Source organism: Sitodiplosis mosellana, unplaced genomic scaffold, assembly GCF_009176505.1.
Source record: "Sitodiplosis mosellana isolate CC-2019 unplaced genomic scaffold, AAFC_SMos_1.0 Smas_scaffold_6191, whole genome shotgun sequence".
In the NCBI taxonomy this organism is placed as follows: domain Eukaryota; kingdom Metazoa; phylum Arthropoda; class Insecta; order Diptera; family Cecidomyiidae; genus Sitodiplosis; species Sitodiplosis mosellana.
This window is the reverse complement of record NW_022601432.1, coordinates 5,962,829-5,984,451: the sequence shown is the minus strand read 5'-3', so window position 1 is coordinate 5,984,451 and position 21,623 is coordinate 5,962,829. Positions and strand designations below refer to the sequence as shown.

At 36.8% G+C, this 21,623-nt stretch overlaps 1 protein-coding gene across 5 annotated transcripts in view; it reads left to right on the top strand.

Moving 5' to 3' along the window:
• The first annotated feature begins 240 nt into the window (after positions 1-240).
• Positions 241-21,623, top strand: part of LOC129576886 (muscarinic acetylcholine receptor DM1) — a 27,811-nt gene continuing 6,428 nt past the window's right edge. For 4 of the 5 annotated variants that reach the window (XM_055462930.1, XM_055462927.1, XM_055462929.1 and 1 more), the window contains exon 1: positions 241-3,754. In XM_055462930.1, the coding sequence (XP_055318905.1) occupies positions 3,733-3,754 (22 nt within the window). In that variant the 5' untranslated portion in view covers positions 241-3,732. Of the gene's footprint in view, positions 3,755-21,311; positions 21,416-21,623 lie in introns of those variants that run through there. The other variant, XM_055462928.1, reaches the window with a different exon arrangement.

Below are 21,623 nucleotides of genomic sequence, written 5' to 3'. Positions count from 1 at the left end.
AATTGCAATAAAACTTTTAGAGAAATTGGTCATATTTTCTATAGTTAATTGCAAATTCATCATTTTGTACAAAAAAAATGCAATTTGGAAGCACGGGTTGTGCATTTGATGCTGTTGCAATAGGGTTGCGCAACTTAAAGATTCTCAACTGTGTTGCTGTTGCAATGTGTACGAACAATCAAAGTAAGAAAACCATTTTTTCTCTTCTCGGTTGCTTAGTCCCGGATGAGAATCTGTAGAGTCAACAAAAAAAAAACTCGTACCGTGAGCATCAGTGAGAGACGAAGTGAAACGATGAACGACAAAATTTGAACAGAATAAAAAAAAAACGATGAAATTTTCATAAATCGAATTTGTGTTGTGTATTTTAGTTTGTATGGTGGATTTCTTTTTCGTTCAGTTGCCTTTAATTGCACAGAATTATGCTCTAGTCGGGTTTGAATCGGAAATAAATTTTTCGGAAAAAAAAGAAAGAGAAAAATAACACGAAACAGACACAAACACAAGAGATGTGAATAAGAATGAGATTCAAAGGAAGAAAAAGAAGCAAAACTCTTTGCACACTTGTCGGTTGATTCAAAGTGCGATAAGGTCGAACTCTCTCGGTGAACAGTTTGTTTTTCGTTAAAGTGTAAATCATGCTTTTTCGACTGGCTCCTAATGTGTTTTTGATAGAATTGATTCTCGGATGATGATGCAAAGACATGAGCTTAACTGAATGCGACAAGTCATTAACCAAAGAATAGAGACTTAAAATACGGATAATCCATGGCATCTGCATGAAATTGCACTTGAGGTGTTCGAATGGCGATATATATATATATATATATATATATGTATGCGTCAACAACAAACAGTGCCTCCGCTTAAGCAATCGCAGCAAGAACCACAAAAAACGTACACAAGTGTTTTCTCACACGCGAACAATACGTTCAGCAAAAAATAAAGAGCAAAAGCACACGACATTGACACAGAGCTGAATGAATAGAGTGATATAAAACTTGGACATGAACAAATTGTTGAGTGTGATAGCGTGAACCGAAAAAAAGACAAAAACAACAACAACAATAACGAAAGAACCGCAAAAGAGATAGAAACGAGCGCAAAAGAGTGAATCTTAATGATAAAACGGCGAGTGGCTAAAAAGTATCATCAAAATGGCAGTTTTACGAGTTAAATGATCGAAAAGAAAATGAGTATGCTTGTATTAAAAAATCATTGAGAAGGGCTCATCATTGTGGGGAATTTATAGTGGCGGCAAAAGACATCAACAACCAAAGAACATCCAATAACAATAAATCACCGTAAATTAGAATAAGGCACCATCAGCACCAACATCACCAACACCACCGCCACCACCATCATCATCGTATCATTGAATCACATACAGACCATTTTCGGCAGATAGCGAATTACTCGAAATGTGTATAATTTATAAATGCTTGCGCTGTGTAAATGCCTGACGCTAAATGTGACTGACACATATACAGACACACATACACACGGTTTGCTGTAAATTGAAATATGTAAACGAGTTTACTACCACTATTGTGAACTCATTGTTTCTGAAATACGAGGACTTACAAAAAGGATACTCTGAACACTGAAACTCAATCTCAATCGCTGTGCGTGTATTAAGAGGGAAAAGTGTTTATTACAACCAAATTATGCATGGATTTTATGAATGCTGGAATGTGTTTTAGCTGTTGTTTTCATTCATTTCGATCCCTTTAGATGATTGGTATCTTTGACAACATCCTGATTATTATCAACACCAGCCAAGTCCATCATCAAGTGCATTGCATAAACCGAACGGAAATTGATTGGAAATAGTTTGTGTGTGTGTGTTGTTGCCAGAGCGCGCGCTCGTTTCAAAGAGAGTGAAATGCATCGCAAGAGACAATGGCAATAGCAAAATGCTATAAGCGTTTAAATTCGTTTTGCCGTAGCGTTAAATGGGAAAATCCAATCAGATTTTTTTCTGCTCGTGTGCATTTGTCGCGGCACGTCCGAGGCGAAAACCTGCTTGATTGAATTATGTTACCTTATGTACAAGGCAAAAAGAAAGAAAATTGATAGAGCAAGCGAGCAGAGAGAGAGAGAGAGAGAGAGAGAGAGAGAGAGTCGGAGACAGACAGAGACAGCAGGTAGGCAGGCAGAGAGTAAGACGACAAAACTACGGCGGAATCTAACGGGAAACAAGTGAAATGGTCGCACGGATGTGATTGTGTTGTGTGTTTGGAAGCAAGACAGACAGAAAGAAAAAAGAAAAAAGTGAATAGAAACGAAAAGGAACAAATCAAACTACGACTTGCAATTCATCATTATTGTGTAGGTGTTCGGCAATCCGTGGAGGAATATTGACAGACAGCATTGGAATATATTACAATTGTTTCTGTCAATTCATCATTTCTGAAGGATGGATCAAAATTTTTTACGTAAAAAGGTAGAAAAACGAAAATCGAAAACACACACACACACACACACTCACGGGCTACAAGTGCAAAGCGCGATGGACAGCGTGTAAATTACATTTGCAAAGCTTTTTGGCTTTTGGCGGACTGAAATCGGGCTAAAAACTTGACTAAAATTGAAATCCGAAAATCGACCGAAAAACAACAACAACAACTTCTCGTGCAAAGTCACAGGGGGAAAAACGGAACTAGAGGATATTATCATAGTAAATATTGGAATTGTTGTTATCCCTCCACCGAAATCACATCGGCCTTTTGTCCAATCGCCTTATTCGACATTCAGTTTGGTTGGTTTTTTCTTCGTATTTTCTCTGTTCATCTTCTTTTGTTCCATTCGTCTATGGTGCTTTGGTTATCCCTTTTCAACAAACGATTTCGAAACCAAGCTATTTATGCAAATGTATGGAACATTGTTGCATCAATTTTGGGCCATTCTACCGTGCAACGAGACATATGTTTTTCGTTTAAGTTAAGTGAGTGAAACGACAGCCCCGTTGTTGTGCTTTTCTATTTTAATATCGTTTGCGTTGTTGTTGATGCAATCAAATCAGCACCAGCATCACACTAACCATTTGGCAAAGCGACCATAGCAGAAAATAGCAGAAAAAAAAATAGAGGCAAACAAATATTTTGGATATGGACGTATAATTCAACTTAAAGTCGTACCAGCTCTCAACGATACACGCACACAAACAAACATATATGTGTACACAACGGACAACAAAAGGATCAAAAGAAAAGCTTATCAAGGTACAAACGCATGCTCACCGCCGAGTTGGGATCAAACAGCCGCAGAATCACTCTTTTGGATGCGCAAATATAGCATGGGACAGGATAGGAAACGAATTCGATTCGCATGAATTTATTTCTCTCCCATTGAATGCATCACACCTTCGACACTGTAAAAAAGTTTTGTTCGAAATACACCAGTATTTATCATGAAATAATAATGCTGGGTAATACAAAATCAAAAGCAACCACCGAATAGTTTATGGATCATATTATCAACAAGCAAAACAAAACAAAAATTACTCAACTATTACATTTTGGAAATCACCGAAATAGAGAGGGAAAATAGAGAGAAATAGATAGAGAACGGGATTGAGAAGACGTTGTTGAGAGTGCCGTTCTCTATTTAGTTATTTATAGGCGAGCAATATCGAAAGTAACGGAACGAACTCCAACTGCAGGTGTTACGATTAACATTGTCATCGCAACCGTCATTTCCATCCATCGAAGCAATAAACGAACCAAAAACATGGGTTATGTCTATCCAAAAGGTAATTTTCCCAGTTTGTATGTGTGCGATAATGTTAACTTTTCGTTTTCTTGACTTTTTCATTTATTCTTTCTTTTTTTTGCTGTTGTTTTTATTATAACACACCATTTTCCGTAGACCTTGACTCTCGCTCTCTCTCTCTTGCTCTCTCTCTTGCTCTTGCATTTTGATGATTTTGCATGGATTTTTCTTTTTTTTTCTGTGCTGTCGTATCGTTTATATGTGTATATGAAAAGCGACTTGAGCTTAAGTGCACCTTTTTGCGTCAATTTATGCTTGAGCAAACAGGTCGGAATTGTTGAAATTGAGTATTGAGTTCAAAATTAATGAAATCATTATACTTATACACATCATCGAAGTTCAAACACATGCACGCCGAAAATCACAATTTCGAATATTGGCCAACATATTGGAGCATCATCATCGCTCTCGTTCATCCCTTTGTCCTAAGAAATAAATGAGTTCATAAAACCGTAGACGATGAGTATTCACATTTGCAACCGATCTACAATATCTCGCATTGTATATTTAATTAATAGGTAGATAAAGAATTTCCTATGTTAATGTTGAATCCTTTTTGACTTATGAGTTTTTTTATGACCTGACTACCGACTACCCACACTCTCCTCTTCTCTATCTAACTCATTTTCTTTCGCTTTTCATTTGCTATTTACTCATTCAGTTATTTATTTTTCTTTCGGTTTGACTTTTAACATTCGACGGTCAACTTGGATTTTTGGATCCATCCACAGCCGCCACAGTAGCATCAACACCGACACAATTTGATAGAAAATTAATCATTTCACCGAGAGTTTCGTTCACTTTGTGAATAATGTATGTGTGTGTTTCGTAGGGCAATGCGAGTCTTCTGGCAATGGCAACATATGCGCCCATCTATCTATGTGCTTAGGTTCAAATGCGAAAGAATGAGAGCTAGAGTATGAGATGTAACGCGTTTAGTATGTACAAAGATTACAATGCTTAATAGATATGTGACCGGTTTACTGCCTCTACTAACGAGCAAATGACGATGGATGAAGAAAAGTGGTGCAGATATGTTGATTTATTCATCGTATATTGGCACATGAGCATCTGAATATATGCCATGTAACAATGTTTCAACTGTATACCACACGCGGAACATCAAAGCCCGTGTAGATCTCATCGTTCTCATTTCTCCATCTCCCTCTCTGTCATTCGCTCTTACTCTCAACGAGCCGGCTGCCTTCAACCGATTTGAAGGAGCTTTTTTTCCCATCAGGTCCATCACTAATGCTCTTCGACAGCAGTTACAAATGCTTGATGCCCTTTTTGTTTTTCTTTCTCATTTTATTAATCAAACAAGTGTAGCACGCTGGAAAAAAATAAAACCTGCAGCTCGTACAATAAACGTGAATTCATCTTTCCCTTTGTCTATCTATATATCTTTGCCTGTGTATGAGCGTGTGCTTTTTTTTCTCGTTCACCGTTGTGGCCCGAATTTCGGCTGAAATGAGAAAATGAAGTTGAAATTGAAAGGGCGTTCAAAGCGGTTGGAATAATTCGCATTTCGTTCATTTTGTTGATTCCCTTACACGAACATATAACTCCAATTCTCCAAAATAGATCAATCTAAAACACAAACCCCAACACCATACACGAATTGATTTATGAATTCACATAGTTGTGCTTTGATCACTGTATTGGAATCCATGCAACATAAATTGATTTGGTTGGTCCTCTTTGTTTCGTTATCGAACCGCTACGTCGTTTTTGGTCGACTTGAAAATAGTCAGAGTGGAGATAACTCCTCGTTTTCCTCCATCCCATCAAATAATCACAAATTATAACCGAGAAAAAAAATAACAACAACTTCGATTTGGAAATAATTGAATTTTATCAAAATCATTTAAATTTGTTTTTTTTACTGAATTCATTCACCCCTGACAAATCAACATTTAATTAAATTGGCTAGAAGCACTTTTTTCAAGCGTGAATTATGGGAGTATTTGCGCGGCAAAAAAAAAATCAGTAGCATCGACGCTGCGAAAGAACGTGTCATGTAGGGTGCGGCTCAATGTACACTATTTTGGAAAATTGATAGCAGCACTAGCTTGGATTATGAGAATCAATGGAAAAATAACATATAAACACGTACAAATTTTTTGCAGCGATATATATTGCACTCACATCAATCGGAAAATCTATGTAGTTACAGATGTGAAAAATATGAAAATTATCGACGATTTTCGACATATTTACATGTATTTTTCGCCTTGTGATCAAAGAATTTAATACATATATATATCCTAGTATGAAATTACGAAATTTTGGCAAAAAATACATATTTTTCACCGAAAATGAACAAAACTCGATGTGAAATCAATTAAAAAAAGGAATTTTATGCTATATGTATTAAATTCTTTGGTCACAAGGCGAAAAATACATGTAAATATGTCGAAAATCGTCGATTTTTTTGTAAATTTTCATATTTTTCACTAATTTTCACATCTGTAACTACATAGATTTTCCAATTGGTGTGAGTGCAATATAAATCGCTGAAAAAGGTTTGTCCGTGTTTTTTTTTCATTGATTCTCATAATCCGAACTAGTGCTGCTATCAATTTTTCAAAATAATGTACATTGCGCAGCACCCTAGTGTCATGGCAGCCTGTGTTTTTTTATGAGGCAATAATTGAAGTAATTTTCGATTAATCGATGTAAATTTGGTAAAATGTAAATTTCAAACAATTGACGGTGGCTATCGCTGTTCGTCTCGAACACAAATAAAACACGCCAATTGTATGTGTGTATGGGCAATCGGATCAAAATGAAATTTCACCCAGCTGCTACTGTTTAGTTACAGCTTTACTGCGATTGATGAATAAAAACGACTGATGAAAATCACGATTGAAGAGTCGCAAAATTGGATATTTAATGACGATAAAAGTGAGAAAGATGTAAGATTTTGATGATTTGCTCAAGTTTTATGCGTATTTTCTTCATGATTTTCATTTAATATTCTTCTTTGAAGTTATTTACCAATACTTCAATTCCCAAGTGTATTTTCCAGTTTTGAGCATATCTCATTGAAATGAAACTCATTCGAATTCGAAGAAAAAGCATTCATTTTCAATCGATTTTAATTTTCTGTTCAAAAGAGAGGTCATGAAGTGGCCTCTATGGTTTCCTTCCGAATTTTGGCTTATTTTATCGATCAAAAGGAAATCAGGTGATTCGAAGAAAGAAAAAATTCTAAGTGGAATTATTACCAGCTGGTAGTTTTGTCTTCGCACACCCAAAATTGAGCGAGAGAAAGAGAAAGAGCAATAGCGATGAAGGGAAAAAAACACAAAACATTTGCATGGTGAATAAAAACGCCAGAGGCGACGGCGCCAGTGACAACAATGCGAACACAACAATGTGTGTGGCATAGAGTCTTTGTGACGACGTCCCATTATATTCATAGCATTTGGAAAAGAGACTAACTAATGGAAAATAATTTCCTCCGCTTTGGTGGCTGGTAGCACACCCACAGACCCACAGAACAATCGACCAAAAATCAAGTTGGATTGCAAATACAGACATTTTATGAAATGTGAAATGGTTCGTTTTTTATTTTCATCTTGTTCTTCTTCTTGTCTTTTGTTTGGCATTTATTTGTTTGCGGTATGGCAACAAGAGAAGAAAGATGAGTAGCATGCACACAAGGCAGAGAAGAAAAAAAAGACGAAGAAAGGGAGCAAATGATAAGAAATAATCTTGATACATTAAAATGAGCGGTGTATTTTATGTGTGTGAATGTGTGCGAGATTCAAGGAAGATCGCATCAATTTAACTAGAAATCGGTCGGAAAAATCCAAATAAGTCGAGAAAAAAAATCTTCGTAAAGCTTTTCTGTGTGAAGTGAGCTCACCTCGGTGAATAAGAATGTGATTGAACTCTCGGCACACAAAATCAATTTTCGGTGAATGACTATCGATATAGCAGTGATTTCGAGGGGAGTTGGTATTAAATTCACTGCCTCCATTCTATTGGATATTTATGTATTATTGCACTCCTTGTGAACATTGCTAAAGTAAAACTTTGAATTAAAGTAAAGCTTTGAACATAACACATAGCACCTAATTAATTGACATTTTCCTCTCTACCCCAAATGCACACACACACAATTTATGTAAATATTTGAAAAGCCAATTTTCTGTGGCGAAAATCTATTTAAAAATAAATGTACTACGAGTACAAAAACTCGAACGGACTATCAATATTTAATGTTGTTTTGAATAACACACAAACGTGTTGGTTGAAACACATTCCATGCCGCGGCAAACCGAATAACTTCCACAAATCAATACTTGCAAATTATTACAAATAACATTTTGTTTATTTGTTCTATTCACCGTAATTTATCTTAAATGACATTTTCCTATTTTTGTTTCTTTCTTTCCTCCGTCCGTTCTCTATCTCTACTTGGTTTTTCCACTCGGTTTTCATTGTGACGCCTGCGACGTAGTTAGTCTTGAATGGGTTATTGTTATTACAGAAGGAGTAAAACACAAGAGAAGAAAAAGCAAGAAAGAAGAACAGAGGGTGATATCAGCAATAAAGTGGCAATTTAAATTTTTGTCACTTTGCGCACGTTTCAATGAGGTTTATTTTGCGATGATCTTTGAGTTTTGCGTAAGGAAAAAGAATGAAACATGATGAGTAAAAAGAACGAAAAAGAAAAGCAGCCAGACAAAGAGAGAGAATGCGAGATGAATGTTCACCGCTCGATGGATTCCTCATCGCTTCGTGCTTTCCTCCACATTTCGGCTACTCCGAAAAAAACCGAGCGTTATTATTTATGATGGAACTTTATCCAAGATAAAAGCGATTATTTATGCTTGAAGAACATGTCAATATCGACGAAACGCTCACTCTGTCATGGTAGAGCTTCTTTCATTATTCACAAGCAAATATGTCTCCTTTTCTATTTATTTTATACTTCTTTTATCTATTTTACTTCATTCTATTCTATTCCATTCGGAACGAGCGACATGCACAGCATCATCGGCAGTTACAGTTCTCTCTTTCATTCACTCTTTCTCTCGTGCACGCACATACACACACATCAGCCCCATATATTGTATTTACTGAGAGTGTTCACATTTTATTCCTTTATTCTGCATCATGTGTGCAATCTTGTGTAAAATGAACTCATTTTTTTTTTTGAAAAAAAGTAGGAAAAAAACAACAACTCAACAAACGTTCATATGTATGAGATGTAAAGTATGGTCACCATTATTGGAGTGATTTGATGTGGTGTTGTTTATTGTGCTAGGCGAATGATGGCATTGCTACGTTCGATACGAAACGAAATTAAACACATCAATCCTGAAATTCGAAATGGTTTGTGTTTGCTGTTTCATTGTATCAAAAAAAAACACACACACACACGGCCTGATTCATTTTCATCCGAATATAAATTTTCGAAACAATTTCTTGTTCTGCTGCGCTCATTTTGGTTGAGTCTGCAAAATAATGTTGCCGATTATGAGATTGCTATTGCAGACGCAGGCTTTTTTCCCTCCATTATACCGTAAAGTGGTGCCTGATGAATTAAATAGACAACATAATTGAATTGAGCAGTCGATAGAAATCGAAGAAGGAAAGATTAAAAAAGAAGACGAAGAAGAAGAAGAACGAAAAAGCTTGAAATTATACCGAGCCAGCATTGAGTTTATATCCTTTTGTAACACTTAATTTCCATCTGTTTCAGTTGTTGCCTGTCAATGTGCTCGGCGCAAATGTGCGCAATGAATGACATTGTTTGGTACAACCGAAACATTCATCTCTCGCACAAAATATGGTTGGAGCCAGGACACACGTTGATGTACGACATTGTGCGTTGTAGCAAATGTACATATCTTCTCTTCGCATGTGATGCGCACGGTGTGACAAGTGATTGTTCTTGGCTGAAAGCTGTTGTTGTTTGCCCATTTTATGTGTACAGGAAAGACGCCCATCTTAATGTATGTAAAATAGCAAACATGTTCTCGCCTATTTGTGGAAACAAATCGAGAAATAATTCCACAGTGTTGGTTATTCGCTTGCCAAAAATCCATATCGAAGCATGCGATTTGCGTGCAATTATTATTTTCAAATGACTTGCGTGGCAAGGGTTAGAAACCATCGTCGTCCAACCGCAACTAACATATCGAGCAATGTTTCATTTCAACGCAATTCCAAATCAGTTCAACTATTGTGTAGTTGGCTAGAGGAAATCCAATTTACAATTAGCTAAATGGTTATCGTGGGTGCACATGTGCACTTCCAATTCATTTTATAGTTTTTACTTCATCAGCTGCTGTTATTGTCGTCGCCGTTGTCGCTTGCACGAAAGATGAAATATTTCAAAATGTTTTTTTTTAAATATTCATGACTAGCACTAACTCTCATCACTCTATTTTGTCCCACAACAACCATTTCGAATGTGTGTATTTGTATGTGTTTTGCATGCGTGTGCGCTCCATACGTTTGTGAAAGTGTGTGTGCGTGTGTGCTAACTAATTCCAATCAAAAACTTTTCAAGCAGCACAAAGAAGCCGCCCAGCAAATGGCATCGAAATGGTCTCTCCTTTTGTTCAGTGATTTATTACTTAAGCTAGCCCTCAGTTGTTTACAATAAATTACGATGAATTAATTCACAGAATATGCATCAGCATAGACCAGCCTGAATTGATTAAAGTACGCAATACACGAATAATCAGTTCGACAAGTTGTTTAATGTTCACTTTAGCTGTTGGCCCAAGTAGAAAAGCAATCGAAGAATCGAGCTATATATATATATATGTGTGAGAGATATTTAAATATGGCTTGGCAACTCTAGTTCATTAATTCAAGTTGATGTTGATCACTTGTTTGCATTGTGCACAATTTTGCCACATACATAACGTCTGAGATCGAATCAACTGCATTCCGAAAAAACAAGCAAACAGTTCGCAATTGCTTTAAATACTAGAGTAATTAGCAGAAAGTTCCATCCGTTCTTTCAGACTATATGTTTTCATTTTGCTTCTCGCATCCATCACATCAATGTAACTTTGCATCGATGCTAGGTGCATCCTCTCCCCTCCCCCGTCAACAACTCACTAAATTCACATTTATTGTGTTCGTAGTCGAAAAATTAAATATTCAATTCCAATTAAACCATTCCTATCCGTTCGGCATTATCTTGTATTCACGATCGCTATCCCTTTCTCACACTCACTCCTCTCGCATTGCTGCTTAACACACCTACCGCTTACGGAGTTCAATTTACTGTAAATCGACAATTATTCGCAATCACCGGGCAAATATGAATAAATTTTCGGGTTGAAACGTAAGCCATGCCAAACAATGGCACGTATTAAAACATAATTAAAAATTTGGTTTGCATAACAAGTTAATTGCATTCATGGAGGACTTGTCGTCACCTTACCTGAATGGACGGAGGATGGAGTATAATAGATATTTAAGTGAACTTCAATTGTGTGTGTGGCATTCAGTAGCGATGTGCTGTTGTTGTGAACATTCCGATTTAATAATATATACTCTCAGAATTCAAGAGAGGCAAATTAAAAAACATATAGTGTGAAACATCAAATTACCCACTGTTTTTTGCCATTGTCGGCAAAATGTCAGTTTACCTCCACTGTATTAAAATTGTCGGCAAAATGTCATTTTACCTACATTTTTGGTGGAACGGTGTTTCAATGTATTAACAATGTAGGTGAAATGACAATTTGCCGACAGTTTTAATACAGTGGAGGTAAACTGACATTTTGCCTACAATGGCAAAAGACAGTGGGTAATTTGATGTTTTACACTATATGTTTTTTAGTTTGCCTCCTTTGAATTCTGAGAGTACGTACGTATGACATGTATATGCGGTACAAGGAATGTGGTCGGGGTGGTGTGATATATGTGTGTGTCTCGGTTCAATGAGAAATTGCCAACAATTATAGCACGGGGAGTGAAACGCACATACTCGACTATCGACTGCAAAGTCGGTTTTTTTTTAATCGCATGAATCACTTTTTCACGTTAATTCACAACCACTATAAATGTAGGTCCTATCGATGCACTGCCGCGCGATCCAAAATTAAAAAAAGACACCAATGTGTGAGAGCATTTTAAAAATAAAAATGTGTATGTGTGGGTGTATGGTATGGCTAATGTTTTTTTTTTCATTCGGTCTTCATTCGTTCAGCATTATTATTTTTTTTGTGTAAAAATAAAGCGCATGAAATGCGAGTAATAAAATTTGTGCTTTCGTTTGTGATAATGAACATGCATGGCTCGTGCGCACCATGTGCTGATGATGCCGAAGCAAAGTATGTGCGACACATGAATGTGTTTCATTCAAGAAATATATCATCGACGGTATGTGTTTTGTGTTATGCATGTGCGTGTGTGTGTGTGTGTGCGCTTTTTCCAGTCAGAATGATTAAAAACGCTTAAAAATTAGTAGAAAAAGCGTTGAACACTCTGCATACTCTCTCTCTCTCTTCTCTCTATTAGATATTTGAAACGAGTGCTTATTTGTGCATAATTAAACGGTCGAAAAATGAGAGTCACATAATTTTCCATCAATATTCATTGGTTGGGACTACCATATTTTTGCCATCACATTTTCCAGCGGCAAATCGATTATTCCATTTCCGCAAACAAAATACACGTACATATATATTGGTTCATTCGGAACAGTTAACCATAACAATCCGTTTTCGTGTCTCCTCTAACTTTTGTATATTTCGTTTGCTATCAGTTCAATGAGTTAATGTGTTGTGTATTCTCACGGTTCGTTCAATATGCCCTAGTTCTCACATAGATCTTACTTTTTCGCTGCCATTCCTCAGTTGCAAAATCCATCAATATGGGGGCAACAACGAAGAATACGAACGAGAGAAGAAGAGAAAAAAAAATTGCACACAGCACATAAAATGAAAATGAAATTTTTGCGATAGGGGAGAGTGGGGCAATTCCGGACACTTCAGGTCTCTAGTCAAAACTAGTGCATTAGAATTCATTATTTTTCCAAGTGTTGTATACCATTTTAAAACTTGAACCTTTAGCTACAAAATGAAACTTTTGGTTTTTGAAAAAATGCAATAGTATGTGCGCTATGTCGCTTAAAACGTGACCACCTTAAAATCGAAAATCCAAAAAATGGTGGGCAATTCCGGACACTGCGAATAACTTAATACTGATTCGGTGTATCGAATCGTGGGAGGTCTCTATGAACGCATCTTAATGAGATGCATTGACGACTTATGTCAACAAACGTATTTGACCAAGTCAGTATTGCATCATTGGTCGACAAGTGCAGACGTGGTGTTTTTTTTTTGTTCTATTTTTTTCCAGTTTTTTTTTTTGGTATTTCCTCATTGTAAGTTAAGTGCACGAAAAATTTGGTAAGTAGATTTTGAAGCTAAAGATGAGCTGAATGCAATGATACTTTCGTTTCATTGAATAAATTGAAAATTATGAAAAATATTTATCTTTGTCCGGATTTGCCCCACGTGGCCATTTTGACTTTGGTCACCCAATTTTTTTAAATAATTTTAATTTAATCGAAGAAACATAAGTATCATTGTATTCAGCTCGTCTTAAGCTTCAAAAACCTCTTACCAGATTTTCTATGCGGTTAAATTTCAACGATAAAACCCAAAATGACTGAATTTTATTTTGTTCACTTTGAGTGAAAAAAACACCACATCTGCACTTATCGACCAATGATGCAATACTGACTTGGTCAAATACGTTTGGTGACATAAGTCGTCAATGCATCTCATTAAGACGCGTTCATAGAGACCTCCCACGGTTCGATACACCGAACCAGTATAAAGTTATTCGCAGTGTCCGGAATTGCCCCGTGTCTGAGTTTGACCCACTCTCCCCTACACGCAAAAGTAAACGTGGCAAAAACTTTTCGTATGACAACTTCATGCGCATGAATTGCGGGAGCGAAGCACCCGAAGTAGAAAAGGAAGAGAAAAGAATAACTCGTTTCAATTTTAAAGCCACTTCTTTCACTATGTCGCCGAAAGATATAAAAGTGGAATCAAGTGAAAAAAGGGGAGCCGAAACTTCCTCGTTTTGTTTACATTTTAAATGTAACCGAACGAAAAAGAAAATACCGCCATAAAAAAAAAGCAAAGTACGGCCGTATTTTGTTTGGGCATAACCGAAGTTTCTATCTTATTATTGTTGTTCTTTTTCGTTCCAAGAGAAACCAAGAAATTTTTATGAGGGCATTGGTAGATCGCATGGATTGGCCGTTATTCTTGTCGTCATCTTCGTCGTTGTCAATTTTTTTCTTGTTTGCGCTCGCCCATTCTACTTCTCCACTTTTTTTTTCTCCGTACAAACAACCCGAACAAAAAAATTTGTGCAGTTGGGACCGACACAATTTTCCGGGAGAGCATTGTCATTCCTTCCAAATCGGAATTTCGAATCATTCACAAAATATCCTGCACACAAAATACCAAATACTAAATTGAACATGATTTATTTGCATATAAATCAAGAAACCAACAAAAATCACCGACACACATACCCAAAATTGGTTTCGATTCATGAGATAGAATTGCAAGTGAATAAAAATTCGGAAGCTGAAATTGTAACCATTTTTTCTTTTATTCCCCCTTTCGACTTGCATTTCTCAGTTGAAAATATTTGCCGATGAATTTTCTATTTAAATGCTCAAATGTATTAAAGTGCATATTTCAATTTAATTGTATAATTTTCGTGTTAATGGCCTTTTTTCATTGCACACTTAAGACTATTTAGTAAAATTGAGCGGTTTATAGTTATGGTATATATATATATGTATATTTCAATGCCAAAGAGCACTTGGAAGCCTCAAGTTTTTTTGTCGATAGCACTCTGTTTGCTCTCTGCTGTTTTTTTAAGTAGATGCACGAGCGGTGTGATGTGACTTATTCATGGCAGCATGAGCAACGCGCGCGTTTGATGTTGGGATGAAAAGTGTCGTGCATATATATAGTGTGTGTGTGTGTGTATGTAAAGAAAGAGAGTCACAGTGTGAATAAAATGTCAAAATGATTCAAAACCATGAATTTTTGCGAATATTTAAATAAATAAATAAATAGATGGAAAGAACTCATGAGCAGTCATGATAGCATCACTTGTTATGGTATGCTCATTATAGCAATAACACCAGCTAGATGTGTTGCTAACACTTTGAATAAATCGCAGCACATAGATTTTCTGTTTTGTTTATGCCTCGTTGTATAGTGCTAATCTCGGTTGAACTGATTTCGAGGGGGGAAAGTTTGAACTTAGTTGCTGTAACATTTTACTTTTAAAATAAAACCATAATCAATGCGCTCGATAAAATGGATGTGAATGTGTTAAATAGACTCATTGCGCAATCACACTCAATTCATTACTCGGATTTAGCTGTGCGTGAATGATGTGGGTGGAGGAGAGGGCTTGGAGACAGAAAAAGGAAGTCGAGTAAAATTTATGCACATGTAATATATGCGTTTTTTTTTATTTCAATATCCATATCCATATTATACTATACACGCGCCACTCACATCATTTGCAATTCAATGAACAACGAAAATGTCTGCTCAAGCCCCATACACACATCACATCACATCACATCACATCGCATCACATGCGATAGGTAACTATCATATGCGCCATGTATCGGAGTTTTATTTGACAGAATGTGTGTGTGTGCTTTTTTGCACAATAATAATATATGTATCCTGTTTCACTTGGAAATGTTATGTACGCGCGCCAACTTACGCCACACAGACTGAAAGAGCGTGAGATAGAAAGCTAGAGCTGCTTCGCTTCGAATCCTCAAGTTAACACATTCACCCCATAAACTTTATTCGCCTAATAAAAATGGCTGAGAGAAAAAAAAGAAGAAAAAGTAGTAGCAAAAGACGAGAGGAAAAACCGAATCACAAACCGTATGATGTAGCAAACGATACACATACTGTGCGAGCCTGTCGCTTATGGAGCGCCGTTTTCAAATGGTTTTGGGACTTTTCATTCCATTTCATTTTCATCATTTGTATTTTTATCGCGACGGTTAAGTTGTCAAGGACCAAGGCGTCAGCACGTAAATGAATTTCCACACATAGTCATCGCCAGGCTGCCACTTTGTGTGTATGAGTACCTAAAAGTGTTTTTGTTTGCACATATCCGTTTTGTTTAAGTAGTTTTTACTATCATTCTCGCTTTTTTTCCCGGCTATTCTTCTCCGTTCGAAATGTTTACGGATGAAAATGGAGAGAGAGAGAGAGAGAGAGAGAGAGAGAGCAGATCATAATGAATCGCTGCTGCGCTGTTATTGTTGCTTTCGTGTCTCCCTTCACTATTGTACGAATTCGAAGCAACTGTATTGAAATGAGCGCATTTCTTTCTCTGTCTATTCTTTCTTCCTCGATACGGTTTAGTTGTTTGTGTAAGACTATGTGCCACAATTCATATTAGTTCTTGGTCGTTGAGTTGCGCCAGCAGCTTGACGCGTCTCACAATGTACTCGTCCACTTAAAGGAAAAACAATTGGTAAATTGGTTTGTCTTCATTCTGAGCTAACGTTTTTATAGTGCTTGCTAAAATTGCCAAGTTCATCGAGCAGCAACCGATTGTAGTGACGACGAAGACGACCAAAACGACGACAATGATGATAAGATGGAAGGAGGAGAGAACATTATAAAAAACAACGAACACAAGCAATAAAAAGCAGCTTTATCAATACTAGTTTAAATGAGTTTTTCTCTCCTTTGGATGAACCGACATCTCATTTCCTGATTATATGTGCCATAAAAACAGTATCGAATCGATAGAGATTCACTTCCACCGGAAATTTCTCCAAAACGAACTTCAAGTTACTCGAAGCATATCCCTCGCATAGCTCCGCACCGCACTGACGATCAATCTCTCCCTCTCTTTACCTATGTTTCTTGTTCATCGCACATGCATCCGATGCCATTGAATCCAAGTGAATTTACCTCCCTCATTCAAAGCGTATACATTTCCGCTGTCAACAGATGGAGACTCTTGACTGTAATATAATTGCTGGCGAAAATAAATAACACACACTGTTCGTGATATTATACACAAACACACACACACACATAAACATATTTAGAAGGCACAGCCCGAGGAATGTACAAAAGAAACTTCCTTTTAAAAAAAGCAGAAAGTGTGTGTGTGTGCCGACCATGATGAAATCATATTCACTCCGGATTGTATGACAAAATTTCTATCGTCTTGTGAGCTTTTCTCTCATTCACTTCTTGTTCGTCTTTCCAGTTTTCCCAGAGAATTAAAAAAAATTCAACATTTGTTCTCTTTTTATTTCTCTTTTGTTCGTTTTGTCTTCGTCTATAATTTCATACTCAAAGCTACCGCCTTTTCACAAAGCACAAAAATTGTGAGAAACTTTCTCCCATCGAGCGGTGCAATTTTTGTTTCCCCAAATGAAAGATGGATAGTCAAATCTTGGAAGATGATTTTTTATCAATTTGGACCAATTTTCACGACACATCTCGATATCGAGTGAATGGACATAGATATTTGAAAACAGACAATTGATTTGAATTCTATATTTTATCTACAATTTTTTGGAAGTATGCTTCATTTGAGAAACATGCGATTTGTGGAAAATACGAGGGGAAATCAGTCTTTTCACTGAAAAGTAATAGTTAGAAAAAAGTAATTTGAAAATTAATTGAAAATTCGTTTCTCGACCAAGATTTGAGTTGTTCCATTTTGGACCAGTTTTTCGATAGCCGATTGCTCAAGAAAATTGTTTCTACATAAAAAAAGTAAAAACACTACATTAAACTACATAAAATCTACAATTGAAATCGATCTATCCGAAGTCATTTCGGCACATCTTCCAAGATTTGACTATCCATCTAATAAAATTTGCTTCAATAAAAGAGCAAACGGGAGATGGAGATAGAGCGTGAGAGAGAGAGAGAGAGAGAGAGAGAGAGAGAGAGCGGTTAAATATCTCTCTTCTGAATAAGTGTACTTTGTTGCTTCTTTTGATATTTTCCATGCTCGAGGCAAATAAATTAGGAAAATTCGCTGTAAATCATAACAATCTGCCATAAAATCAACCTTGTTTAACATGCCATAACCAGTGGCATTAACCATGAAGCATGCTGTGCTATGTGTTTACTCAGCTCTGCTGCCCTATGTGTGTATGTGTGTCCTTTCTCATGGTTCGGTTTTTAGTTTGGCAAAATGTTTATTTTTTTCTTCCATTTCGCATATTTGTTCATCTGGTATGCACAAACACACACCCACACACTCTCTTTCTCTTCGCTCGTTTTCCCGCTGACATACATTTTCGGTGCATTTGATAGAATAAACTACAAGAGCTATATGATGAAAATGCATTGTGCAAGTGAAAACACCTTTCGTAAATGCGGTTTGTTCTACAAAACAATGAAGAAAAAAGGCGCCTTTGTTTAAAAAAAACCCGATCTAAGAATAGACTTGGTGTTTTAAGTTAATTTCCTGGCGACCGAATGTGATTTGCACTTCATAGTGTTCGTTTTCCAACACGATTTCCATCAAAAGAGCATTTTCGCAATTGGATAGAAATTCAAAGGCATTTTCTAGTCTCTGTTCCGTTTCTTCTCCTTTTCTCTCTCTCTCTCTCTCTCTCTCTCTCTCTCTCTCTCTCTCTCTCTCTCTTTCTCTCCCTCTCTTTCTCTTTCTCCCTTTTTCTCTTTCCTGTCTGTGTCGAGTGCAAAGTGTCGAAAGAAATCTACACCGCAAAAAAAAAAAAAACGGGCAAACGACTCAACCACCTTCGAGCGGAATTAAATATATTTCATATTTCGGGTTGAAATGGGGAAAAAGTGAACAACGTTGTAATTGATTCAATTTCGGTGAATTCGTCATCATAAATTGTGTGCGCAAATATCAGATAAAAGTCGACCCAGTGAGAAACCTTTTCATTTCACATCCAAATTGAAATAGCTCACATTTTTCCTCATTCATCCCGCATCCGTCGTTTCTCATCTTTCGGCAAGCGATTATTTGTACAGCGGAAGCTTTACCGCACCGATATAGTTTCAAATATACAGTTATGGCAGAGTAGCAGCAGCAGCAGCAAAAAACCATGATTGAGCACGAAAAATGGAAAGGAGTGACAGAGAGGGGATGGGGAAAAAATCAGTTATTGACACGTCACATCACATTTCGAATCTCTCTTTCAATTTCTACAGAAATTGATGGAATGAACATGCAGTTTTATAATATGGCATCAGAGCAATGGCAGCACAGAATGGGCCGTTCACATTGAATCGATGTGTGTTCCCTAGTATTTGTATGTATTTGGTGTGTATGTGTTTGGTATCCTTGGTACTGGTTGCTAGCATCCACCATTTTCAATTTGCACTATTGTCGCATTGTTATTCAATCAATGGAAATGGTAAATCAGCTGCTGGCCATCCATTAAGCCTTATTTCGTTTTCAATTAATTTTACTTTATCTATGTTACACGAACCATTTGTATGCCGCATGAAATGTACAAATAATAGCATTATTTTCTATTCGTGCCTCTATCACCTCTGTCCTTCTCTCTGCGTCATGTGTTTGGCTGCAAGCAACTGTATATGTACCGAATGGACAAGTGTGTGTGTGTGTGTATCAGAAAGAGAAAAGCAGACGCAAGTCATTTTGAATTAAGTGAGAATACAGATTAATTTTGTTTATTTCGTTAGTTGGCTTCACTACATTTGAACATTGCACTGTATTGCATTTGTGATGTGCACCAAGTGACTTGCACTATATGCGAAACATGAAACAGTTTCTCACAATTTCTTTTTCCGGCAATTTTCGTTCAGTCGTTGGCTATTGCATGCTGCTGTTTCCAACCGGATATGGCACCAAATCAAGAGTGTGTGTCATATCTGCCGAAAATACAGCTTCAGGAATAATTCAATTCATTTATTAAATTGAATATCATTTGCAAACATTCTTGCTGATGAACTGAAAATAGCACTCTCCACCACCCAAACCGAGCAAGACAGTCTCAGCTACACTAAGAGTGAATTGGGTATCGACGAACAGCAGAGGAAAAAAACGCACCGAATGTATTCCAGTAATTAATTTACATCAGCGATGTAATTATGAGCAATATACAAACATAAATTTTTAACATGGGTGGATGAGTTGTATTTCTCAATGCATATGTATCCATTGATGGTCAAAATTATTGACGAAAAAAATCTTCGGCGATGAGGAAAAATAAATGTTTGTGAGTGTGTGATGGTGGCGGTGAAAATTCGTTGGCCCCTCTTTAAATCCACTCATATAATTGATTCGGGGCTGTCAAGTGTTTTCCTATGAATTTTTCCATCAATTTGTAATTTGGCCACAAATGAAAAGCGTCTATCGAGAGTGAAACACACACAGTTGAAATACGTTGATGTGGTAGCAAATGGACGAGTTGGGAATTCAAGCCACGTTATCAATGTCTGATGACCTGAAAAAATTCATCGACATTTTATATTTTCTTTCCTACTTGCACACAGCATACCATAAAAAGCATACACCAACCGAAATGACCTGGTTGTATCGTCGAAACAAACAAACACAAGAAAAACAACAATAATAATCAAGCAAATCGGAATTGCTCATTGAAAATTTAATCAAATTAAAACGCTAAAACATCGAAATGAAAAGCAAGGCCCATGAATATTCATTGATTCCGTTGTTTAAGCAGATGGCCTGTGGTTTGGCCATTAGCAAAATACCGTTAAATATTTGTAAATAGCAGAAAATGTGTGCTACCTTCGCGTTCTCGCATTGTGCATTTCATTTTTATATTGAGAATTTGCATTTTTTGCATTATCGCTTTTTCATTTTTGGCTTTCGTTGCGATTTGCGTGTCCTCTAATGCTGCCGTTTGCAGGAAGGGCGAACGAACGAGCGACCGACCAAACGAGTGTTGTGTTTGTCGAATAGCGTGAATGTTTATTTATCTCAATTGGTGTATTTTGTGATTTTTGGCTGATTTGATAGCGATCGAAGTGGTCAGAGCGATGGGAAAACTCAACGTCAAATTGATTGCAACTGACAACAATCGCAACATTCAATCCATTTTAATAGATTTTGTATACTGGGTAAATGAATGTAGTTAGTTGCAATTAGGCAAATTGCAAAACATTATGCGAATTCAGTTGCAAACGAACGAAGAGAAAAAAATCCGGCAGATCGCCGAGAAAGAGAAACAGAGAACATAGCATCAAAACTGCATGGCTAAAAGTGCATAGCGCGAATTTGATTCGTGAATGAATATGTTAATTCGACCTATCGTTGTTAACAGACACATGCAACGCGCTTCATTCAATTTCAATTGCTAAATTAAATTTTCTGTGTTGAATATCTGTGAATGAATCCGCTGTCGTCGTCGTCGTCGTCGTCGTCGTCGTCGTCTTCTCAAGCATAAAACTGAAATTCTCCAGCAGCTCAGTCGTACTACAAACTGTCAATATGAACGTCTTCGTTTGTAAAAGGCGGAAGAGGAAAAACGTCGAAGTGCGAATACCAGATTGCCGTTGTTCTGTATCGACCAAAACTCAATTTCGCGAATGACACATCGATCCGTTTGCAAAGCATCACAAGTGGCATTTATATATCGGTGGTAATAGTTATACGTTTCGTTGCATCGTTTCCACATACAATACGAATATTTTTTTGGTTTTGTTTCTATCGTTTTTGTTCATTTTGCACAACTTATTCACATCACGCAAATATTAATCCGTTTTCTAATTGATAAAGATGAAGTAAATGGAAACGATCGAGAGAGAGAGAGAGAAAGAAATTGCAAAGGAAGAAGAAGAAGAAACATT